This window comes from Leucopleurus acutus (genome assembly GCF_964270905.1).
Source record: "Leucopleurus acutus genome assembly, chromosome: 8".
Classification (NCBI taxonomy): Eukaryota; Metazoa; Chordata; class Mammalia; order Artiodactyla; family Delphinidae; genus Leucopleurus; species Leucopleurus acutus.
In genome coordinates, this window is record NC_139151.1 from 40,701,184 (window position 1) to 40,727,968 (window position 26,785).

Consider the following 26,785-nt stretch of genomic DNA (forward strand, 5'->3'; position numbering starts at 1 on the left):
GGTTTTTCTCCTTCAGTTTGTTAATATGGTTTATCACATTGATAGATTTGCGTATATTGAAGAATCCTTGCATTCCTGGAATAAACCCCACTTGATCATGGTGTATGATCTTTTTAATGTGCTGTTGGATTCTGTTTGCTAGTATTTTGTTGAGGATTTTTGCATCTATGTTCATCAGTGATATTGGCCTGTAGTTTTCTTTCTTTGTGACATCCTTGTCTGGTTTTGGTATCAAGGTGATGGTGGCCTCGTAGAAGGAGTTTGGGAGTGTTCCTCCCTCTGCTATATTTTGGAAGAGTTTGAGAAGGATAGGTGTTAGCTCTTCTCTAAACGTTTGATAGAATTCGCCTGTGAAGCCATCTGGTCCTGGGCTTTTCTTTGTTGGAAGATTTTTAATCACAGTTTCAATTTCAGTGCTTGTGATTGGTCTGTTCATATTTTCTATTTCTTCCTGATTCAGTCTTGGCAGGTTGTGCCTTTCTAAGAATTTGTCCATTTCTTCCAGATTGTCCATTTTATTGGCATAGAGTTGCTTGTAGTAATCTCTCATGATCTCTTTTATTTCTGCAGTGTCAGTTGTTACCTCTCCTTTTTCATTTCTAATTCTATTGATTTGGGTCTTCTCCCTTTTTTTCTTGATGAGTCTGGCTAGTGGTTTATCTATTTTGTTTATCTTCTCAAAGAACCAGCTTTTAGTTTTACTGATCTTTGCTATTGTTTCCTTCATTTCTTTTTCATTTATTTCTGATCTGATTTTTATGATTTCTTTCCTTCTGCTAGCTTTGGGGTTTTTTTGTTCTTCTTTCTCTAATTGCTTGAGGTGCAAGGTTAGGTTGTTTATTCGAGATGCTTCCTGCTTCTTAAGGTGGGCTTGTATTGCTATAAACTTCCCCCTTAGAACTGCTTTTGCTGCATCCCACAGGTTTTGGGTCGTTGTGTCTCCATTGTCATTTGTTTCTAGGTATTTTTTGATTTCCTCTTTGATTTCTTCAGTGATATCTTCATTATTAAGTAGTGTATTGTTTAGCCTCCATGTGTTTGTATTTTTTACAGATCTTTTCCTGTAATTGATATCTAGTCTCATGGCGTTGTGGTCAGAAAAGATACTTGATACAATTTCAATTTTCTTAAATTTACCAAGGCTTGATTTGTGACCCAAGATATGATCTATCCTGGAGAATGTTCCATGAGCACTTGAGAAAAATGTGTATTCTGTTGTTTTTGGATGGAATGTCCTATAAATATCAATTAACTCCATCTCGTTTAATGTATCATTTAAAGCTTGTGTTTCCTTATTTATTTTCATTTTGGATGATCTGTCCATTGGTGAAAGTGGGGTGTTAAAGTCCCCTACTATGAATGTGTTACTGTCGATTTCCCCTTTTATGGTTGTCAGTATTTGCCTTATGTATTGAGGTGCACCTATGTTGGGTGCATAAATATTTACAATTGTTATATCTTCCTCTTGGATTGATCCCTTGATCATTATGTAGTGTCCTTCTTTGTCTCTTCTAATAGTCTTTGTTTTAAAGTCTATTTTGTCTGATATGAGAATTGCTACTCCAGCTTTCTTTTGGTTTCCACTTGCATGAAATACCTTTTTCCATCCCCTTACTTTCAGTCTGTATGTGTCTCTAGGTCTGAAGTGGGTCTCTTGTAGACAGCAAATATATGGGTCTTGTTTTTGTATCCATTCAGCCAATCTGTGTCTTTTGGTGGGAGCATTTAGTCCATTTACATTTAAGGTAATTATCGATATGTGTGTTCCTATTCCCATTTTCTTCATTGTTTTGGGTTTGTTATTGTAGGTCCTTTCCTTCTTTTGTGTTTCTTGCCTAGAGAAGTTCCTTTAGCAGTTGTTGTAGAGGTGGTTTGGTGGTGCTGAACTCTCTCAGCTTTTGCTTGTCTGTAAAGGTTTTAATTTCTCCATCAAATCTGAATGAGATCCTTGCTGGGTAGAGTAATCTTGGTTGCAGGTTTTTCTCCTTCAACACTTTCAATATGTCCTGCCACTCCCTTCTGGCTTGCAGAGTTTCTGCTGAAAGATCAGCTGTTAACCTTATGGGGATTCCCTTGTGTGTTATTTGTTGTTTTTCCCTTGCTGCTTTTAATATGTTTTCTTTGTATTTAATTTTTGACAGTTTGATTAATATGTGTCTTGGCGTATTTCTCCTTGGATTTATCCTGTATGGGACTCTCTGTGCTTCCTGGACTTGATTAACTATTTCCTTTCCCAAATTAGGGAAGTTTTCAACTATAATCTCTTCAAATATTTTCTCAGTCCCTTTCTTTTTCTCTTCTTCTTCTGGAACCCCTATAATTCGAATGTTGGTGTGTTTAATGTTGTCCCAGAGGTCTCTGAGACTGTCCTCAGTTCTTTTCATTCTTTTTTCTTTATTCTGCTCTGCAGTAGTTATTTCCACTATTTTATCTTCCAGGTCACTTATCCGTTCTTCTGCCTCAGTTATTCTGCTATTGATCCCATCTAGAGTACTTTTAATTTCATTTATTGTGTTGTTCATCGTTGCTTGTTTCATCTTTAGTTCTTCTAGGTCCTTGTTAACTGATTCTTGCAATTTGTCCATTCTATTGTCCATTCTATCTCCAAGATTTCGGATCAACCTTACTATCATTATTCTGAATTCTTTTTCAGGTAGACTGCCTATTTCCTCTTCATTTGTTAGGTCTGGTGGGTTTTTATCTTGCTCCTTCATCTGCTGTGTGTTTTTCTGTCTTTTCATTTTGCTTATCTTACTGTGTTTGGGGTCTCCTTTTTTTTTTTTTGCAGGCTGAAGGTTCGTAGTTCCTGTTGTTTTTTGAGTCTGTCCCCAGTGGCTAAGGTTGGTTCAGTGGGTTGTGTAGGCTTCCTGGTGGAGGGGACTAGTGCCTGTGTTCTGGTGTATGAGGCTGGATCTTGTCTTTCTGGTGGGCAGGTCCACGTCTGGTGGTGTGTTTTGGGGTGTCTGTAGACTTAGTATGATTTTGGGCAGCCTCTCTGCTAATGGGTGGGGTTGTGTTCCTGTCTTGCTAGTTGTTTGGCATAGGATGTCCAGCACTGTAGCTTGCTGGTCGTTGAGTGAAGCTGGGTGCTGGCGTTGAGATGGAGATCTCTCGGAGATTTTTGCTGTTTGATATTATGTGCAGCTGGGAGGCCTCTTGTGGACCAGTGTCCTGAAGTTGGCTCTCCCACCTCAGAGGCACAGCACTGAGTCCTGGCTGCAGCACCAAGAGCCTTTCATCCACAGGGCTCCTTAATTTGGGATGATTCGTTGTCTATTCAGGTATTCCACAGATGCAGGGTATATCAAGTTGATTGTGGAGCTTTAATCCGCTGCTTCTGAGGCTGCTGGAAGAGATTTCCCTTTCTCTTCTTTGTTCTCACAGCTCCCAGGGGCTCAGTTTTGGATTTGGCCCCGCCTGTGCGTGTAGGTCGCTGGAGGGCGTCTGTTCTTTGCTCAGACAGGACGGGGTTAAAGGAGCCGCTGATTCGGAGGCTCTGGCTCACCCAGGCCGGGGGGTAGGGAGGGTCACAGAGTGCAGGGCGGGCCTGCAGCGGCAGAGGCCGGCGTGACGCTGCAGCCTGAGGCGCGCCGTGCGCTCTCCCGGGGGAGCCGTCCCCGGATCCCGGGACCCCGGCAGCGGCGGGCTGCACAGGCTCCCCGGAAGGGCGTGTGGCTAGTGACCTGCGCTCGCACACAGGCCTCCTGGCGGCGGCAGCAGCGGCCTTAGCGTCCCATGTCCGTCTCTGGGCTCCGCACTCTTAGCCGCGGCTCGCGCCCGTCTCCGGAGCTCTCCCAAGCAGCGTTCCCAATCCCCCCTCCTCGTGCACCAGGAAACAAAGAGGGACGTAAAAGTCTCTTGCCTCTTCGGCAGGCCCAGACCCCTCCCCAGACTCTCTCCCGGCCAGCCGCGGCGCACCAACGCCCTGCAGGCTGTGTTCACGCCGCCAACCTCAGTCCTCTCCCGGCGCTCCGACAAAAGCCGGAGCCTCAGCTCGGGCGAGCAGACAAGCCTCTCGGCTGGTGAGTGCCGGTCGGCCCGATCCTCTGCGCTGGAATCTCTCCGCTCTGCCCTCCGCACCCCTGTTGCTGTGCTCTCCTCCGCGGCTCCCAAGCTCCCCCACTCCGCCTCCCGAAGTCTCCACCCGCGAAGGGGCTCCTAGTGTGTGGACACTTTTCCTCCCCCACAGCTCTCTCCCGCTGGTGCAGGACCCGTCCCTATTCTTGTCTCTGTTTAGTTTTTTCTCTTGCCCCAACCAGGTACGTGGGGGGTTCCTTGCCTTTTGGGAGGTCTGAGGTCTTCTGCCAGCGTTCAGTAGGTGCTCCGTAGGAGTTGTTCCACGCGTAGATGTATTTCTGGTGTATCTGTGGAGAGGAACGTGATCTCCGCGTCTTACTCTTCCGCCATCTTCCCGGAACTCAGTTCACTCCTTTTTATTGCTAAGTATTATTCCATGGTATGGATGTAACCACAGTTTGTTTGACCATTCACGTATTGAGACGTTTTTGGTTGCTCCCAGTTTTTGACTATTATAAGTAAAGCTGTGAACAATTGTGTCTACTTTATCTGACAGTAATGTAGTCATTGCTGCCTCCTTTTTCCTTCTCACATTGTTTTTAAAATTGATATATAATTCACCTACTATAAAATTCACCCTTTAGAGTATATACTTCATTGGTTTCTAGTATATTCATAGTTGTATAACTATCACACTATCTAATTTCAGAATATTTTCATCACCTCCGTTAGAAACCCTATATCCATTAACAGGGACTACACATTTCCTCCTTCCCCAAGGCCTGGCAACAACTAATCTACTTTCTGTTTCTATAGATTTGCCTATTCTGATCATTTCATATTAATGGAGTCATACAACATGTAGTCTTTTGTGTCTGGTTTCTTTCACTTAGCATAATGTTTTCAAGGTTCATCCATGTTGTAGCATGTATCAATATTTCATTCCTTTTAATGGCTGAATAATATTTCATTGCATGGATATACCACATTTTGTTTATCCATTCATCAATTGATGGACACTTGGATTATTTCCACTTTTTGGATATTATGGAAAAATGCTACTATGAACATCTGTGTACAAGTTTTTGTGTGGATATATGTTTTAATTTCTCTTGGGTATATACCTAGGAGTAGAATAGCTGGGTCACATGGAAACTCTAAGTTTAACTTTTTAAGGAACTGCCAAACAGTTTTCCAAAGTGGCTGCACCATTTTTCATTTCCAGTGGTAATGTATAGGGTTCCAATTTCTCCATATCCTCACCAACATTTGCTGTTATCTATCATTTGGTTATAGCTATTAGCAGGTGTGAAGGGGTATCTCATTATGGTTTTGATTTGCATTTCCCTAATGACTAATGATGTTCAGCACTTTTTCATGTGCTTATTGGTCATTTATATATCTCCTTTGGAGAAATGCCTATTTATACCTATGCCCATTTTAAAATTTGGTCTTCTTTTTACTGTTGACTAGTAAGAGTTTTTTTTTTAAATTATGGACACTAGTCCCTTATCAAATATATGATTTGCAAATGTTTTCTCCCATTTTGTCAGTTGTCTTTTCACTTTCTTTTGGTGTGCTCTGAAGCACAAAGTCTTTTAAAATTTTCATGAAATCAAGTTTACCTAATTTTTCTTGTGCTTTTGGTGCCAAATCTAAGAAACTATTGCCTAATCCAAAATCATGAGGATTTACTCCGATGTTTTCTTCTAAGAGTTTTACAGATTTAGTTTTTATATTTAGGTCTTTGATCCATTTTGAGTTAATTTTTGTCTATGGTAAGGGTTGAACTTAATTCTTTTTCATGTGGATATCCAGTTGTCCTGTCACTGTTGAAAAGACTATTTTTTCTCCATTGAATTATTTTGGCACCACTTCTGCTTTCTTTTGATTAATATTTGTGGGGTATATATTATTCTATCTTTTTTTGTTTTTTCTATTTTTTACTTTCAATTTACATATGTAGTTATATTTGAAGTGAGTTTCTGGAACACAGCATATAGTTTGGTCATTTTTAAAATTTACTCTGTAAATCTATCTTTTAACACATGTATTTAGACCATTTTCATTTAATGTAATTATTATTATGTTAGGGTTTAAGCCTGACATTTTTTTTTGTTTTCTGTTTGTTATCCAGGTTTTGTTTTCTCTGTTTTAGCTTTCCTGACTTCCTCTGGGTTCTTTGAACATTTTTTAGAATTCCATTTTGATTTATCTATAGTATTTTTGAATGTATTTCTTTGTATAGCATTTTTAGTTATTGCTCTAGGTGTAATATTATAGATACATAGCTTATTACAATCTACTGGTGTCAACATTTTACCAGTTCAAGTGAAGTGCAGCATCTTAGTTCTCTTTATGTCCCTTTGCCATGACCCATTTCTAACATTATTGTCTTTAAGAAATTTCTCAATATACATTAAGAATCACTTTAGACACTGTTATAATTTTTGCTTCAGCTGTCAAACAATTTATCAATAGAAAACTCAAGAGAAGTAAAGTCTATTGCATTTACCCATGTTTTCACTTTTTCCATTTTTTTTCTTCCTTCCTGATGTCTCAAAAGTCTTTATCATTTCCTTTCTACCAAGAGAACTTCCTTTGGCTATCCTTTTAGAGCAGATCTATTACTGACAAAATCTCTTAGTTTTCCTTCATTTGAGAATTTCTCAATTTCCTCTTGATTCTTAAGGATATTTTCTCTGAACATGGAATTCTGGGTTGACACTTTTTCTCTTTCAGCAGTTGAAAAACATTCCACTTCCTTCTGGCCTCCATGGTCTCTGATAAGAAATCCATTATCTGAATTGGCTTTTCTATATAGGCAAAGTGTTATTTCTCTCTTCCTGTTTCCAAGACTTTGTCTTAGTTTTCAGAACTTTGACCATGATGTGTCTTGGCGTAGATTTGTTTGGATTTATCATATTTGAGTGTCACACAGCCTCTTGAATCTGTAGATTTCCATCTTTTGCCAGGTTTTGAAACTTTTCAGTCATTACTTCTTTGAATATTTTTTCAGTCCTACCCTTTTTTCTCCTCTTTTCTGGGACTCTGATGATACAATTTTTCAACCTTTTGTAATAATACTACAGGTCCTTGAGGTTCATTTTCTTTTAGTCTGTTTTCTCTCTGTTATTCAGATTGGGTAATTTCTATTTTGCTATGTTCAAGTTCACTGATTATGTCCTCTGTCCTCTCCATTCTGCTTTTGAGCCTATCCATTGAATTTTTTTAGTGTGGTTATTGTATTTTTCAGTTATAAAATTTCTAACTGCTTGCTCTTTAGTTTTATTTCTTTGCTAAAACGTTCTAATTTAATTTGTTTCAGGGATGTTTGTAATTGCTCACTGAAGCATTTTTATAATAGCTGCTTTAAACTCCTTGTCAGATAATTCTAACACCTATATCAACTCAGTGTTGGTGTCTCTTGATTGCCTATTCTCATTCAAGTTGAGATCTTCCTTGTCTTCGGTGTGATGAGCGATGTTTTAACTGAGGCCATTTTTGGGTATTGTGTTACATGACTCTAGATTTTATTTAAATATTGTGTTTTAGCAGTCCTTTTCTGACAACATCCCAGTAGGGAAAAATAGAATGCTGCCTCGTTGCTGTCAGCTGGCAGGGAAAGTTCAGGTCTTAACTTGGCCTCAGCTGGTAACTGGGAGGAGGTATTCCTCATTACTGCTGAGTGGGATTGAGAGTTCAGCCTCCCCACATTTTCCACTGACAACACTTTGATTGGAGGGGCATAGGTGCCTTGTTACTGCTTCTCACACGGCCTTCAATGATGCTGTAGTGAGGGGCGTAGCCCTGTTACTATGGAGAGGTGGTGAATGTCCTGACTCCTCATTAGGCTTCCTTGGATACCATTCCAGAGAAGAGGAGGAGGGCTGCCTCATCACCACCAGATGGGCAGAGAAGTCCAGGCTCTCCACATGGTCTCCACTGACACCATGGGCTGGGGAGGGCCTTGTTGACACCCCGTGGCGATGAAACTCCTGGATTTCCACTCAGTCTTCTCTGACTCCATCCAGGTTGGGGCCTGAGCTACCTCATTATAGATAGTAAGGGTGGAACCGAGGCTGTCCACTCAGTCTGTGCTGGTGAAGTGGGTTTGCAGCCATAGTCTTATTCTGTGGCCTTTGGCTAGTGTCAAGCAGTTATTATCTAAAAGTGTTTAATCTTGGTAGGTTGTCTGTTCTTCTGGTTTTTCAGTTGTAGGCAGCAGGCTTTCCTTGGGGCTCTTTTTGTTTGATTGTGCCCACTGGAGTGTCTGGGTTGCTGGCTTCTCTGTTATCCAGTCTGGGATATAAGAGGTAAAAAGAAATTCCAGGAACTCACCACCATGTTGTTCCTTGGGTCCCAAGGTCCTAGTTGGTCTGTCTTTCCTCTCCACTTCTCAGAGTCTTCTTATTGTTTTATAAATAATGCCCAGGATTTCTAGTTCCATTTAGCAGGAAGAATAGGGGAAAGTACATTGACTCCATCTTTCCAGAAGTAGAAATCTCAAATATATATATAATTATAGTTTTATAATGGTTAGAAGGAAAAGAAAACATCCCATTTTATAAAAGGAAGCAATTTCTACAAGAAAGTTTTGACAGAGTTGAGTTTTTTAAGGCAGAGTGTGGTAAAATGTACCCTTAAGAAATTTTAGGAAAATAAGGTTGTAAAGAAATGAGGAATTTCAAAGAAAGAAGCAGTAGAGTGAGCCAGCAGCAACAAAAGCATGTTTGCCACAAGATATCATTTTCTGGTTAGAAAAATGACATATTACTAGTTATTATGCAAACCAAGTCAAATACATAGTACTTTTCTTTTTCTCCCTGTCTTTTTCCCTCCTTTCCTCTTCCTTCTCTTCTGCCTTCCCCCCTAACTCTCTCCTTTCCTTTCTTTTAACCAGAGAAGAAAAGAGAGGCAGAAAACTGCAGCGGAAGCATATGGCTGTTCTCTCAACAACAATGTAGTGTTTCCAAAGTGTATTCTATGAAATACCTGTTTATGGTGTTTACATTGTAGCTGTGCTATGGTGTTAGTTGGTTTTAGTTTAAAAAACAAAAGGGTTCCATGGTCAAATATGTTTGAAAAATGATGGATTAAAAAGGCTAAATGGATGTTTTTAAAGCAAGACTTCTCACAGCCTGTAATACGCTACTATGCACTGTGAATGTCCAGGAGAAGAGGAAGAGTAAATAGCATTTCCTAAGCTCTCAGTGTTAGTACACAGAACAAATTTTTGTGAAAATTGCCGTAAAGACATTTGTTGGCTAGCTGGCAGCTGAGTAATAAAATAGAGCTGCAAAGCATCAAATGGTAAGGATTCATATATTAAATGACTGCTCAGTGCCTGTAAACAAGCCCAAAACTTTTTAACAACAGACATGAAAAAAAAATCCAGAAATTAAAGATCTGGTAAGCTACGGCTGAACTCGTTAAATATAATTTAGAGATGGTACTTAACTTGTATCTAGATTTCTGTATTTTTTCAAACTTATTCCAGGTTGTGATCTCTTTGTTTATACTGAAAAATTATAGTGATTCAATATTTATGTTGCTATGTTAGAGCTTCATCTTTATAGAAAAAGTAAGGTTGATTGACTTAAGTGTTAAATGCTTAGAGTCTTAACTAGGAAAACCCATATAAAGTTTCATAATTCAAGCTACCATCTAGCAGCAGCTATTTAAATTGCAGGCAAAATATCTAGGTAGACTTAAGAGCTAGTCTTGTAAGATCATACCCATTAAGTGGCATCAAGTGCTTCATATTCCTATTGTAATGGCTGATCACCTCCCTAAAAAGGTACATAAGGAGGAACTTTAACTTCTTTGGGCTCTTTTAACTATATTATCATCTGTGAAACCTCTGCACTCCAGAGAAAGCTGGTTGTAAAGTAAAATTCATAACCAAACCATATTTCCCATTGATTAATTTACTAAGTGAAGCAAGGATACAGTACCTATGAGACCTGAGATGCTCAGATGCTTATTGCCCTATGTGTCACCTGTGGGAAGAAAGAGAAGACTTTTTGCTTCCTAGCACAGTGGGGAGTATAATATAGGGATAAATCAGAAAGAAATCAGTATCCCTCTCATCATATATGCAGAAGCCCTCTCATTTATGAAACAGCCCTACCAGTAATAAAGCAATAAAGACCAGTTTTGTTCTTTCAAATATCTATTTCATAATAGCAAACCTCCATATTTTAAATTGCCATAGAAGAAAGGACACCCCTATTAGGAAGTAGTGACTACAAAAGATAATACTTTGTTGTTGCTGTTCACAAAGCTAATTATCATGATATAATTAACCTACTAATCACTTGATAAATAGAAAGCCATTAGTCTAGCACTGTGCTAAGAGTAAAAGGGATACAGAGCTGACAATCTAATAAAAGAGACAAAATCAATACACATAAAACAATGAAAGACAGGGCCAAACGCATAACCTGTAGTTGAAATACTAGAACTTTTGCTTGTACTAAAAATAATTCATTTGAACAAAATTAATACAATTTTATAGGTCAAAACATATACCAAAACATATAATACTAAATTGTAATAAGTTTCCTTACTTGAGCTTTTAGGGTTTGTAGTTGTCCTTCGTAATTCTGAGTCATTGCTAAGTTACATTTTTCCAAACTGTCCAACTTCTGTCTAAGTAACCCCACCTGAATTAAGAATAAAATTTAATTTTTCTAAATTTTGCCTGACAAAATCAGAAAATGTACAAAAGAGGAGTACAGTTCAAATAAAACTGCTGTACCAAACCAAGAATAAATATTTGTACTGTGGTTCTTAGAATAGTTATTAATTATTAAATTCACAGAAACCAAATGTAGCTAGCACTATTCCACTGGGTACACATTAAGACAGTATGGTATGGATGTCTGACAAAAGATCCTTCTCACCGGCACATTCTAAAGCAAGATTTAAAATTTACTTCGCATTATCTTTTTGGGAGGCTTATGTCATCATTCCTGGGGCAGAACCCCTGCAGACACACTTCAGCCTTTATTTTAGGTGCTACTACCTTCAATGGGAGCTCTGTTTTAGTGGTGTTGTGGAATAATTGTTACATTTTTATAAGGACTAACAAATTAAAAAGAAAAAGAAAAATGTCTAAGAGGAGTTCTTAGGGATTTGGCTTACAGACTTTGTCTGCTTAAAAAGTAGGTGAGGCCCCTGCTCGCACATCTGTATTGTGACAGGTACAAAAATGAGAAAATAGTCCCTTCCATATGCCAGGTCTTATGACCTGCCTCTATTGATAACTAACTAGGCCAAACATTAACTTAGTTAACCATGACAAAAAACTAAGTTCCATTGAGAGGCCATTAGAGGTAGAAAAACGGCCCCTGAACAAGTTGACTTGATGTTTTAGTTATTAGCATGTGATCAGTAAACATGTTTCTTATGCCTCACCCCAAAGAAAAATTCACAGACATGAAAGTCCACATCAGGTGAAGCGTATGCCTTTCCTGAACTCCTCTGCGGGCCCGGGAGCACTCAGACCTCCTTCTACCATCACCAGCTTGGCCACAAGCACCTTCACCGGGGCCCAGGGCATTCCTCCCAAGTGGGCGCCCAGGTACACACACACTCCCTTCACCAAACTGTTTTCTCTCTTGTTCTGCAATCGAGGCTTTACCTTTTACTTCTTTTAGGAAAGATTTTTCTAGCAGATGAGAAAAGGCAAATGCTCCTGAACTCTGCCTCATCCAAAGGCACAGCTTTGTTGACTACTTTGTTTCTACAGCAGCAAAAGCACGGACATCTTTGCTTGCAAACAGCATTTATTTCACATACATAGTGAATGTTTGTTCACTTTCCTAGATGACATTGACTAGACTCTATTTCTGTCTGCATTGGCAAATTACTACCGGTTTAAGCTCTGCTTGCCGCTTATTTGATAGAATACATTTAGCACACTGTGACAGAATTTCAAGCTATAAATGCTATTGCTGATGCCCGATAAAAAGTATGTGTAATGAAAAATATATTTGGACAGGACAAATACTATTTATAACAGTCTGAGGAATTAACAATTTATTAACACATCTATGCAGTACCTCTTGACCTTTCTGTTCTAAACAAGTTTGTGCACTTGCCAACTCTTGATCCCGAAGATCTAATCGTGTCTCCAGAGCCCGCATCTTCCTTTCCCAATCCAGTTTTTTGTTGTTTACCATGATGTCAATTTGTTCCATTAATTCCTGAAGCTCAGCCTCACAAGGAGAAACTCTGGCAATTGTAGAAAAGTAAAATACATTTAAAAAGAGTGAAATGTGAGAACAAGAAAAATTACGGTCTTGCTTTGAATAGCTTGATCATTATTTCCTCAAATTGTTCAATTATTTAAATAGGAAGAATTCCGAAAACCAGAGGTTAACGTTTTAAATTAAAACTAAAAGCTAATTTCAGAGCTAACAGTGTACATACTTTTCAAAGGCATTTTAAAAAGTACCGTTGCTGCCATAATATAATGCAATATATTGATAAAGTCACTGCCTGCATTTCTCTTATGTACTGGTGGTAATGCATGGATCTCCCTGACCCAAAAGTTTTGACTTAGACAAGGGAGTCCTAAAATGAAAAAATATTGTGTGGATTACATCAGAAATAAGGTCACAATAAAGAAAGTTAGTTTAAAAATAATTAATTAATTAATTTTAGAGTGGGCTAATTCGAAGGAAAATTCTAATTATGAAAAATGATTCCATGCTCTTACATGTAAATATACATATACCTATGTGCTTATAATAAGTTGAGGAGGTTTGACGGCAGGTCAGCTGGGGCTTCAATTGTGCCTGCCAGGGAGAGAGGAACAAGCCCAGGCTAGGTAGGACCAGATTCAAATGTACTATCTGGGCTACACTGCTGCTCCTTCGGGAGAGAAACTTGGTGTGATCTGGCTGGTGGTATCTCTTTGGAAGGAATCTAAGTGGGCAGGTGTGGGCAGAGTAATGTAAGATTTTAGACAATGGGGATACTATTAGTCAGAAAAGTGGTAATATTTTGAGTCTAGGAAGGTCTACTGTGTTTGAAACAAGACGCTCGATGATAACTAGAATTATAGAGACCGAGAGTTGGAGAGATTGCTAAGTGCTCCCAGGGCAGGGTTCTCCTTCATAGAAGCTGAAGCATTCCACAAGGACCTGGTATAAATCCAGTCATTCAGCCTGGATAAGCAGGTAGATGTTGAGGCCTCAGACTTCAGCTTAAAGAACACACAAATGTCCAGATGAGAAAAGCAAGTTACTTCAGTATCCATTCAATGGTGCTGATAGGGCTTCCAATATATTTGCGTAACTGGGAGGAAGGCAGGAGAGGCAGGTGTAAAAGACATCATTTCCTCCATTTAGTTTCACCAAATCAGAATTTTAGGGCTAATTAAGGATCATTTAGCATTTTTAAAAAACTGAAGCCCAGTGACATCAAGGTCACACATTAATTAATGGAAGAGCCAGAACTAGATCTTAGACGGCTGCTTCCCATCTTAATTAAGCTCCTTCCTGTATACCACACAGCAAAAGACACGGTGTTTTGCATAAGAACTTGCTTGAAAAATGTAGTACAAATTAGCTCTGTTGCAATAGGTTTAGAAATAGGTATTTGAACTCAAAGAACTCAGAATTTCCAGAATCCCTTTCTTAAGTACTCAGAATCATCCTGAACAAGAGATGTCCCTTTGATTGGCTTATTCAACAGCAGATTCACCAGTTTTGACACCACAGAGGTTTTAAGTACAAAATGCCATTCTTAAGTCTTCTAACATTCCTGGGCTAAGGCCCAAAGGCTCTCAATTTTTATTTAAAACCTAAAACAAGTCTGAGGAAAGGAAATACTAGTTCTTCTATAAAAAACTTGATTGGATTTTGGTTGGAGTTCTGATGTGGGGAAAAAAAAACAGAACGAAAAGAATGGTTTTCACACCATTTTTATTTCATAACAACATGTATCACCCTTTACTGTAAATACATTTTGTCTATTTTTTTCTGCTGGTGTAAGCTCTGAAAGAAAAAGGACTACATCAGTCTTGTTCATTGCCATCTCCCCAAGGCTTAGCACAGTGTTCGAGCACATAGCAGATGCTCAATAAACCTCTGAAGAGTCAACAAACGAGTTTTTTCCATTACTATCTCCTTGGCATATAGGAATGTACCATACTAATAGAATTAAAAGATAGGCCTAAAGTAGAGTGTGGCATAATATGAGCTACTCAATTGGTATTGTTAAATAAGTGAACAAAGTGTTTATTTCCTGGTTATGACTATGATATGCAAAAGTCAGAATATTAGACTTCAAGGTGGAAGGGCTTTTACAAGTCATCTAGTCCAACTACCCATTCAGTGTTTGCATACCTTCCACAGATGTTTCTGGAGAGAATCATCTATCATACCCCACTGATCAGATTCAGCAAATCTAGGACAGAGCCCAGATTCTGCATTAGTAACAAAGGTATCAAGTACATGCCACTTGGTGCATGCCAAAGTTTGTGATCTGTTTTGTAATATCACTGCCAAGAGGTCACCCAGCCTAGGTCTGAACTTTTCCTTTAGCAGGTAACCACTGTCTGAGATTGCATCTAGACAGAAGCGGGTTTTTAAAAGTTCTTTCTTATACTGAAGAACTTTTTCATCCACTGGTCCTAATTTGATCCATTGTAACCATTGAGAACAAATGCCTTTTCAACACTGTAGACTATAAAATACTTGAATACAGCTATCAATATGCTGAATACAGTTATCAGTGTACCTCCAGATTCTCCCTGAGTCTTCTCAATGTTCAATATTTGAGACTGAACATACTAACAGACAATGCCAGAATATACGGTAATGGATTCTGACCCCAAACCTTTGCAGCAACAGTCCTAGAATGGTCAAGACTTGGTCAATGACTGACAGCTTCCCCAATTTTGCCTCCACTTCCAACTCAGGACCAACCAGAGAAAGGCAAATATGTTCCCCAAACCAATCACATAGGAGGCCCTGCTTCTAACGATCCTGCCTCTAGCTTCCCCATGTCGACAGCCTAGGGCTGAGGCATACCTGAAGCCTTCTGGTTTTTCACTGTTAAGCCTTCCCACTCTCCTGCCTGTCTTTGAGTCTGCCAAATGCAAGTGATAGCTGACTCCCTTTTTATAGAAATCTTTGAATAAATAGCCTTCCTTTGTTCTTATTGGGTGGTCTTTGTTTATTTTCACAAGTTATCTTTATTTCCTTCAATTGCTTGTAGAGATTTTTTTTTTCCCTACCATTCACTACCTAATATACTGTCTAGGAAATACTACATGCTTAATATACAGTTGTTGAACTGTGTATTAGTTGAAGAAATGAATGACTATTTTAAGATTTTCAGAACCTTCATAATCCTGGCGGCTCTCCTCTGAACAAGTTCCTTCCTGTTTGTCGATTTCCTCCTTGAAATGTATTGTTCAGAACTTTAACATGGTACCCAAGGTATGGTCTAATTAGCTCAGAGAGGGACTCTCACATCCTTTGTTTTAGGTGATACATACTTTCATTCAAGCAGATGAAGATCACCTTAGCTTTGAATTTGGGAGGGGGAAGGGTAAAGCAGTGATATCATATGACTTTAAGGCGAGTTTTTTCTTGCTAAACACGCTTTTTCCTTTTCATGAATGCTATGAGTAGAGCCACCTACTCACTATCTTGTGATTGTTTCATTTTAGGGGATGCTCCAAGGGCAGGGATTTATATTTATTTTCATTACATTTCAGTGTTACAGTTTCAGCCTCGATGTAGGTTGTCATCACTGATTCTTTAAGGAAGCTAACATTCACAGGTGACTTCTCCCCACTGTGAGAGGAACTAGGAAGATAGAGACACAAGACCAACTGCCTGCGTATAGGAAGACTTGCAAGGCAGGCAGGTACAGTAACAGATTGATGAATACATACAGTTCTTTTGGGAACAGAAAGGAGGGGCCCGAATACCCCTTGGGTATTGGACAGCGTGGACTATCACAGAAGCCTTCCTGAAAAGAGGTAACACCTGAACATATATTTTGTGATCCTGGTACTGTCAGAGAATATATTCACTATACCTCCCAATTTTGTGTCAGCAGCAGATTTGATAAGCATTACTTGTTTTACATATACAGTTTTTTTTCATACAAGTGATGGTTAAATGTCATAAAGGACAGGAGACAGGACAGAGCCCTCTGGCCTTCCATTATCAAGCCCTTCAGGGTCACAGTGATCTGATTATTTCTTTTATTATAATCAAATGTTAATCCACTTAATTAACCTTACTTTTTTTTCCCACAAAATATGTGGTGAAAAGCCCTATAAAATATGCCAAAGCCCAAGTACATCTCTGTCTATATGTTCTCTGATGTACCAGCATATATGCACTTTGAAGCAAGGCTGGTCTAGCACGCAGTGGTCCAGGCGCATCCACGCTGCATCCTGGTGGCCACTGCTTCCTCTTCTGGATGCTCACAAACCACTGATAATCTTTTCCAGAGTCTTACCTAAGATTTAGTCAAACACACTTTTACATCAAATTCAGCTTTTGGTCATAGTTAATACTCCCTTTTGAAAGTCAATTGTCTAATCTTGTAGTATATTTTCCCGTCTTCAGTTTCTCAGAGATAATTAATAGCAGTTCAGCTGTCTCAGTATCAATATCTGTTCCAAAATCTAGTGAACTTTAAAATAAAATACAAAAGGCTTAGTTTAGCCTCCTCCATAACTGGACAGTACATCATTTATATTTTTATTTCTTCCTTTAGTCAAATGCTGACTAACACTATGCTAATTACTTTCCTGTACTTCCTGTCATGAATCCTCATAACATCCCATAAAGTAGACCTTATTATTCCAAGTTTAGAAAAGTTGACTGAGGAGCTAAAAAAGAAAAAAAAAATTCTCTGAATCTTTCAGCATTGGAGACTGGTTGGATTGTGCTGGATAACACTACTTAAGACATGTAAACCCCCGCCCTAACTATGGGGTTTATCCTTGGGAGCAATTCACAAGAGAAAGATCCTGAGGTCAGGACAGCAGTCTGAATGCATTAAGCCAGAAAGGAGGGGGCACATTGAGACTTGCAGGGTAACATATCAGTCTGGGGATCCTAGGGTTAAAATATCAGGACATCATTATTTGGAGATGAAGAGAGAGCAAACTAGAAAGCTGGTGATGTAAATGGCGGCAGTAGTGGCAAGTGTGTTGGGAAAGGGCAGGGGAATGGAATGTGGAGAGAGTCATTCAGAGTAAAAGGGGCTAGAGTAAGATACATGTAATATATGTCACCCCAAAGTCCTTTAACAATGGGCTTAGGTGCTGATTCTTTTTTTTTTTTTTTTTGCGATAGACAGGCCTCTCACTGTTGTGGCCTCTCCCATTGCAGAGCACAGGCTCCAGACACGCAGGCTCAGCGGCCATGGCTCACGGGCCCAGACGCTCCGCGGCATGTGGGATCTTCCCAGACCGGGGCACGAACCCGTGTCCCCTGCATTGGCAGGCGGACTCTCAACCACTGCATCACCAGGGAAGCCCAGGTGCTGATTCTTAAAAGGCAGACCTTCATCAGACAGATAACTATGGTGATCACATGATTTGTTATCCAACCCAGGACAATTTTAAAAGTGAAAGGGGCACTAATATTAATTATTCCAGGACAACAGGTATAAACAGTGGCTGTTCTCAGCAAACTGAAATGTAGGGTCAGTCTATACATCACCAGTCTGGAAAACAGAAGGGGATAACAGGTCTATTTAAAAAAAAAAAGAGTGAGTTCAGTTTAGGACATGAGAGATGTCTGACAGAAATGGATCTTCACCTTGGGAGAGAGAAGAGGGGCTTTGCCTTAAAAAACAAATGTAGAAGTTATCACAGAGAAAGGGGAGGGAGAGAGGAAGGGAAGCAGGGAGAAAAAATAAAGAGGACACTATTTCATGCAACATGGACAAGCCTAAGAAAATGAGTTTCCAAAAGGCTGATGAGCAATCTTAACAGGTCTTACCTTTTTCAAAATATTCTAATAAAACTCATTTAAAAAATGTATTAACATACTATCTGTCTTAGTTATATTACTATTATTTAGTTCTACTAAATGTATAGTGACACAATATATTCAAAGTGGTGAAAGAAAAAAATTTTCAACCAAGACTATTCTAACCAGCAAAGTTATCATTCAGAAAAGATATAAAGAATTTTCCAGAAAAGCAAAAGCTAAAGGAGTTCATCACCACTAAATTGGCCTGACAGGAAATGTTAAAGGAACTTCTTGAAGCTGAAAAGAAAGGGCACTGATTAATAACAAGAACACATATGAAAGAATAAATCTCACTGGAAAGATAAATATATAGTAAAGGTAGTGAGTTAATCACTTATAAAGCTAGTAAGAAGATTCAAAAACAGGTAGTAAAAATAACTATGATTACAACAATTAAGGGATATACAAGATGAAAAGATGTAAAATGTGACATCAAAAACATTAAATGCAGCAAGGGGAAGAGTAAGAATGTTGAGCTTTACAATGGTATCAAACTTAAGTTATTATCAACTTTATATCAACTGTTATAGATAGCAATTGTTACATGTAAACCTCATGGTAACCACAAAGCAACAACCTATAGTAAATACCCAAAAGATAAAGGAATATAAGCATACCACTAAAAAAAGTCATCAAATCACAAAGGAAGAGAGCAAGAGAAGAAGAAAGGAACAGAGAGGAACTGTAAAAACAGCTAGAAAACAATTAACAAAATGGCAGTAAGTGCACAGCTATCAATAATTACTTTAGGGACTTTCCTGGTGGTTCAGTGGGTAAGACTCCACACTCCGAGCACAGGGGCCTGGATTCCATCCCTGGTCAGGGAACTAGATCCCATATGCATGCCACAACTAAGAGTTCACATGCTGCAACTAAGAGTCCACACGCCACAACTAAGAAGTCCACATGCCACAACTAAGAAGCCCTCATGCCGTAACTAAGAGTCTGAATGTCATAGCTAAGAAGTCCACATGCCACAACTGAGACCCAGCACAGGCAAAATGAATAAATAATAAATAAAAATAATTTTTAAAATTAAAAAAAATAATTACTTTAAATGTAAATGGACTAAATTCTCCAATCAAAAGACACAGAGTGGCTGAACAGATAAGAAAATAAGGCCCATCTATATGCTGCCTACAAGAGACTCATTTAGGATGTAAGAACACACATAGACTGAAAGTGAAGGGATGGAAAAAGATATCTCATACAAATGGAAACTGAAAAAAAAGTTGGAGTAGCTATACTTTTATCAGACAAAATAGACTTTAAAGCAAAGACTGTAACAGAGACAAAAAAGGGCATTGTATAATGATAAAGAAGTCAATCCAACAAGAAGATATAACATTTGTAAATATTTACACACCCAACGTAGGAGCACCTAAATATATAAAGCAAATATTAACAGACCTAAAGGGAGAAATAGACAGCAATACACTAATAGTAGGACACTATAATACTCCACTTACATTAATGGATAGATCATCCAGACAGATAATCAATTAAAAAACATCAGCCTTTAAACAACACATTAGACCAGCTGGACTTAATAGATATTTATAAAATACTCTATCCAAAAGCAACAAAAACACAGTCTTCTCAAGTGTACATGGATCATATGTTAGGTCACAAAACAAGTCTTACTAAATTTAAAAGGACTGAAGTCATATCAAGCAACTTTTCTGACCACAGTGTTATGAAACTATAAATTTATTATACAAGGAAACTGGAAAATTCACAAATGTGTGGATATTAAATGACATGCTACTGAATAACCAAAGGTTCAAAAAAGAAATAAAAAGAGATAGTAAAAAATACCTTGAGACAAATGAAAATGGGTATGTAACATACAAAATTTATGGAATGCAGCAAAAGTAGTCCTAAGAGGGAAGTTTTAGCTATAAATACCTACCTCAAGAAAAAAAAAAGTCTCAAATAAACAATCTAACTTTACACCTCAAGGAACTAGAAAAAGAACAAACAAAACACAAAGTTAGTAGAAGGAAGGAAATAAAAAGATTAGAGCAGAAGTAAGTGAAATAGAGATTAAAAAGACAATAAAAAAAGATCAGTGAAACTAAGCTGGTTCTGTGAAAAAGATAAATAAAATCGACAAACCTCTAGCTAGACTCACCAAGAAAAAAAGAGAGGACTCAAAATCAGAAATGAAAGAGGAGATATTATAACTGATACCACAGAAATAAACAGATCATAAGAGACTACTATGAAAAATTATACACTAACAAATTGGACAATCTGGAAGAAATGGATAAATTCCTAGAAATATACAATCTACCAAGACTGAATCATAATGAAATAAAAAATCTAAACAGACTGCTAGTAAAGAGATTGAATCAATAATCAAAAACCTCTCAACAAACAAAAGTCCAGAACCAGATGGCTTCACTGATGAATTTTACCAAACATTCAAAGAATTAATACCAATCCTTTTCAAACTCTTCCAAAAAAAAGGAGGAGGGAACTCTTCCAAACTCATTTTATGAGACCAGCATTACCTTGATACTGAACCCGGACGAGAATGTCACAAGAAAAGAAAATTACCTGGTGAACACAAATACAAAATCCTCAACAAAATATTAGCAAACCAAATTCAACAGGCATACACTACGATCAAGTGGGATTTATTCTAGGGATGCAAGGATGATTCAACAACCACAAAACAGTCACTGTGATATGTCACATAGACAAAATAAAGGATAAAAATCATATGATCATATCAATAGATGCAGAAAAAGCATTTGACAAAATTCAACATCCATTATGACAAAACCCCTCAATAAAGTGGGTACATACAAAAGTACTTCAACATAATAAAGGCCATATGTGACACGCCTACATCATACTCAATGGTGAAAAGCTGAGTTTTTCCTCTAAGATCAGGAACAAGAAAAGGATACCTACTCTTACCACTTTTATTAAATTTAGCATTGGAAGTCCTAGCCAGAGTAATTGGGCAAGAAAAAGAAATAAAAGGCATCCAAATTGGAAAGGAAGAAGTAAAACTGTTACTCTATTAAGATGACACTATATATATATATATATATATATATATATATATATATATGGTATAAAGACTCCATCAAAAAACTGTTAAAAACTAATAAATTCAGTAAAGTTGTAGGATACAACATCAATATACAAAAATCTGTTGTATTTAAATAAACTAATAATGAACTATCAGAAAGAGGAATTAAGCAAACAATCCCATTTACAATTGCATCAAAAAAGAAAAAAATACCTAGCAATAAATTTAACCAAGAAGTTGGAAGACCTGTATATTGAAAACTACAAGACATTAAAGAAATTGAAAACAATACAAATAAATGGACAGATATTCCATGCTCATGGATTGGAAGAATTAATATTGTTAAAATGTCCATACCACCCAAATCAATCTACAGATTCAATGCAATCCCTATCAAAATCCCTATCTCAATGGAATTTTTCACAGAAATAGAACAAATAATCCTAAAATTTGTATGAAACCACAAAAGACGCCAAATAGACAAAGCAATCTTGAGAAAGAACAAAGCTGAAGGTATCACACTCTCTAATTTCAAACTACATTACAAGCTATAGTAATTTAAACAGTATGATATTCAGAGAAAAGCAGACACACAGATCAAAGGAACAAAATAAAGAGCCCAGAAATAAACCCAAGCATATATGGCTAAATAATTGATGACAAAGAAGCCAAGAATACACAATGGGGAAAGGACAGTCTTTTCTATAAATGGTTTTGGGAAAATTGGACAGCCACATGCAGAAGATTGAAACTGGACTAATACTTTTACACTATACACAAATATTAACTCAGAATGGATTAAAGACTGGAGTGTAAGACCCGAAATTATAAAATTCCTAGAAGAAAACAGGTGGTAAAGCTCTTTGACATTATGCCTTGACGATGATTTTTTGATTCTCACACCAAAAGTACAAGGAACAAAAGCAAAAATAAACAAGTGGGACTACATCAAACTAAAAAGTTTCTGCATAGCAAAGGAAATCATTGACAAAATGAAAATGGAGAAAACATTTGCAAATATCCAAAATATATAAACAACTAATACAACTCAATACAAAAAAATATGATTAATAAATGAGGAGATCTGGGGCTTCCCTGGTGGTGCAGTGGTTGAGAGTCCGCCTGCCGATGCAGGGGACACGAGTTCGTGCCCTGGTCTGGGAAGATCCCACATGCCACGGAGCGGCTGGGCCCATGAGCCATGGCCACTGAGCCTGTGCGTCTGGAGCCTGTGCTCCACAACGGGAGAGGCCACAACAGTGAGAGGCCCCCATACCGCAAAAAAAAAAAAAAAAAAAAAAGCAGATCTGAATAAACATTTTTCCAAAAAAGACATACAGATGTCCAAAAGACACATGAAAAATGCTCTTTATCATTAATCTACATCACTAATCATTAAACATAATGCAAAAAAACCCCACAATGAGATATCACCTCACACCTGTCAGAATGGCTATTATCAAAATGACTAGAAATATAAAGTGTTGGCAAGGATGTGGAGAAGAGAGAACACTTGTACCCTGTTGGTGGGAATGTAAATTGGTACAGTTTTTATGGAAAACAGTATGAAGGTTCCTCAAAAAATTAAAACTAGAGCTACCATACGATCTAGCAATTACACCTCTGGGCATTTATCTGAAGAAAATGAAAACACTAACTTGAAAAGATATATGCATCCCCATGTTCATTACAGCATTATTTAACAATAGCCAAGTTATGGGAACAAAGTAAACGTCCATTGATGGATAAATGGATGAAGATGTGGTACATGTAGGTATATGTGTGTGTGTGTATAGACACACACACACACACACAATGGAATATTATTCAGCCACATAAAAGAGTGATATCTTGCCATTTGCAACAACATGGATGAACCCTGAGGGTATTATGCTAAGTGAAATAAGTCAGACACTGAAAGACAAATACCATATGTACTCTCTTATATGTGGAGTCTAAGATATATATATATATATAAGATATATGTATATATAAACCAAACTCATAGATACAGGTAACAGATTGGTGGTGGCCAGAGGCAAGAGGTGGAGGTAGGAGAAACGGATAAACTGTTTTTTCAGTTTCAAAAATAATAATAAATAAATAGAATTGAACATTTCTGTGGTGGCTCACAAATCTTATTTGCATGTCACATTCTGTACTACACCTGAAACATAATTAGAACCAAATGAGAGAGACTCCAGCAGAACACTTTTGTAGACATGTCTGTGGTGTCAGCCTGCTCTTTAGTCAACTGTCTCTCCTAAAACAGTAAATGAAAGATTTATCACTTTATGATTTTTAGGTCATAGTTTCATGGTTGTCCTTGTTCAAAATTAATTATTGAATTATAGTTAAAAGTAGCTTTTTCTCAAGCACATTTTTTTGTTGTCACCATGAGTGTTTGCTGACATACTAGCATTGCAATGCCTATTCTTATTGCATATTTGAGATGGTGGCTCATATTCAGCCCATTCTTTGCTCTCATTTGTGATAAGCTTAATGTTAGCATGTGGAGGAGGTGTAAATCCCACTATTCCAATAAAGCATGCTTAACTGTACTTATAAAGGCCTTATTCTAAAGCCTTCATTATAATCATCAAAAAAAGATGTTTATAGAAAGAAAATGCAATGTCATAGCTTTCAAGTCTCTATCAATGTAAAATGTGACATCAAAAACATTAAATGCAGCAATGTTTTATAAGAATTCTAGGTACATACAAATTTAAAATCTCATTTTTTTTATGTTCTAAAGGGAATGGAAATTCTGTTTAAAGATCTACCTTACAGATAAACTTTTTCTTGAAACTTTTCTATGATAATTATTCACATTCTGAGTAACATCTTGGTTCACAGATCGAATGAGGTAAGGAGACAGTGAAATGTTAGCAAGCACTAACCCTCTTTCTTCAGGGTAATTTCTACAATCATCTAGAAGCATAAATAATTATCTGAAAAATTATTCCATATTAATACATACAAACATAGGATACAATTAATAGTAAATAAATATTTACACACGCATTAGCTTAGATTTTTTTGTTTGTTTTTTTAATATTTCTTTTCTTAAGCCTATGGGAGAGGTTGAAACTAAAGCAAATCTGGACATATTATAAAGCCACTGAAAAAGTATGAACCCAAAATCAAATTTGTATCTGACGTATATTGCTATCCCATTTTCAACATCTATAATTACCCTTCGTAATTTTTTTGACTATTTAAACATTTAAATATTTAATGATTGACTTCCACTAATAACCATAAGTATGGATTCTATAAGCCAATCTCTTAAGACAATTAAAATTCCCTCCTGCCAAAAGGTCTATCTGATGAGAGACTGCAGTGTTAGTACATGTGAGGACAGTCACTTTACGCTTTTTCTATTTAAAACTACAGCTGTCTATTTCACTGGATCCTAACAGTGAAGAATTAGGCAAACACTGATAAAATCTGTTTTTCCAATGCTAGAAAACTAAGAAATATACTGTTCCCTAAATGTTAGAAATTTCTAATGAAACTTCTAATGCCAGCTTGTTCTGATAACTTCCAAATCTGTATCTGCAGCCTGAGCTGCTGAGCTCCGGACTTCTCTAACCAACTACCTATTCAACACTGACATTCCCATAGGCGTCTATAGGCATCTCAATCTTCACAAGTTCAAAGCAGAATGCTAGACTCCCTGTGCCACAAACCTGCTCCCACTCCAGTCCACTCCATTTCTTTAATTGGCACCATAGTTACAGTTACTCAAGATAAAAAACTCTTCATGATTCTAGATTTGGGTTTTCCTCAAACCCCAGAACCATAGTCCTATTGGCACTGCCTCCAGTATACTAAATTCTGACTACTTCTCACCATATCCAGTGATAAAACCCTAGTCTGAGTCATCCTTATCTCTTGTCTGCTTCCATCCTTATCTCCTATGTGGCTAGTTGCCTACTCAACATCCAGCTTTCCTTTCTTCCATACCAACAGAGCTCTGATGTTATTCAGTGTGGAAATGTGTCCAGTGAAAAAAACAACTACATTTCCCAGTCTCCCCTGGAGCTAGGCATGGCCATGTAACAAAATCTGGCCTATGAAATGTAAGCGGAAGTTGCCGTGAAGCTGTTGAAAAGAAGGCCACAGCAGTTGCTGTTGGTGTCCCACACATCTCTCACACTTACCACTTCAGGGCACTCAGCCTGACTTCCAGTGGACAGAACCTGCATTTCTTTGCCTAAGTGTCTTCTTTTGCTACTGGAGTCCTCTTTGCCTCCTGTGTGATAGGCCAGCAGTGACAGGGAATTGAAGCCGTCCCAGGAGCAACCTTCAACCAATAACTGTCGGTTACTGGTGTATAAACATTCATTTGCTTCTTGGATGGAAGAACTCTGAGGAGTGTGATTTATACAGGGTTCCAGAGTTTCCCCATCAGGATTTTGCTCCAGTCACCCTCAGTGGTACTTGGTTTGATAACCTGCCTTTCCTTGTTTTACTTCCCCAACCCTACAGGTGATAGGCTGAAAAATGGCCACCAAAGATGTAAGGTCTGAGTCCCCAGAACCTGTTCATGTTATTTTATTTGGAAGAAAGTTCTTTGTATAAATTAAGTGTCTTGAGATGGGGAGATTATCCTACATTATCTGGGTGGGCCCTAAGAAAGAGGCAGAGGGAAATTTGACACACACAAGAAAAGGGGATATGAAGATGAATCAGACACAGATGTGAAGATGCTGGCCTTAAGGATCAGAGTGATGTAGCCACAAGCCAAGGAATGCTGGCAGTCACCAGAAGCCTGAAGAAGCAAGGAACAGATTCTCCCCTAGAGCATCTGGAGGGAATGCAGCCCTGCTGACACCTTGATTTTGGCCAGTGACACTGATTTTGGACTTCCGGACCACAGAACTGTGAGTAAATGCATTTTAGTTGTTTTAAGCCATTGAGTTTGTTATACAGCAGTCATAGGAAACTAATAGACCATACTTTCATCTCCCAAATAAACTACTTGTATCCAAATCCTTGTTTCAGGGCTTTGGCTTCTGTAGGAACCCCAAATAAAATGCTGGCACACTCTCTTTTGTTTTTACCCATTGCCCTTCTTCTGCTCCGTTCCTGGAAGGCAGATGCGATGCTGGAGATGGTTCTGCCATCTTGCAATCATTAGTTGGGGCCAAACAATAAAGCCACACACTGAGGGTGATAAAGCAGAAAGATACATGTAGACTTGGATATATAGCTAATTATTTGATCTTTACTTGGATGCCTAAGAGGCATCTCAAACCAAGCTTGCATTTTCTCCAGTCTTCTTTATTTTAATAAATGACAATCTTATCTTTCCAACTGGTGGGACAAAAGCCCACCATCGCATCTCCTTCCTGCACACTCCACATTCAATCTATGATTTCTAAATATTATCCGTTTTTATGTCACAACATCCCCATTTGTCACTATTTCTACCAACCTGATCCAAACCACTGCCATCTCCCACTGAATTAGAGTTCAGCTTGTCTGTCTTTTCTACCCTTGCTTTGCTATGGTCTAGTCTTCACATAGCAACCAGAATGAGCCTTTCAAAACTTTAGGTCAGAAAGTGTCACTGCTTTGCTCAAAGCCTTCCAGTGACTTCCCATTGTACAGAGTGAAACCTAAAGTCTTTACCAGGGTCTGGAAGGCCCTACAGGACTTGGTTCTATTTGTCTCTCTGAGGTCACCACCT

At 38.1% G+C, this 26,785-nt stretch overlaps 1 protein-coding gene across 1 annotated transcript in view; it reads right to left on the reverse strand.

The window, feature by feature from the left end:
- Window positions 1-26,785, reverse strand: part of DEUP1 (deuterosome assembly protein 1) — a gene marked incomplete at both ends in the record, with an annotated part of 108,107 nt that overhangs the window by 68,411 nt on the left and 12,911 nt on the right. The window contains 2 exons of the mRNA XM_082844060.1: window positions 10,590-10,685; window positions 12,087-12,258. Of these exons, the coding sequence (XP_082700186.1) occupies window positions 10,590-10,685; window positions 12,087-12,258 (268 nt within the window). The remainder of the gene's footprint in view (window positions 1-10,589; window positions 10,686-12,086; window positions 12,259-26,785) is intronic.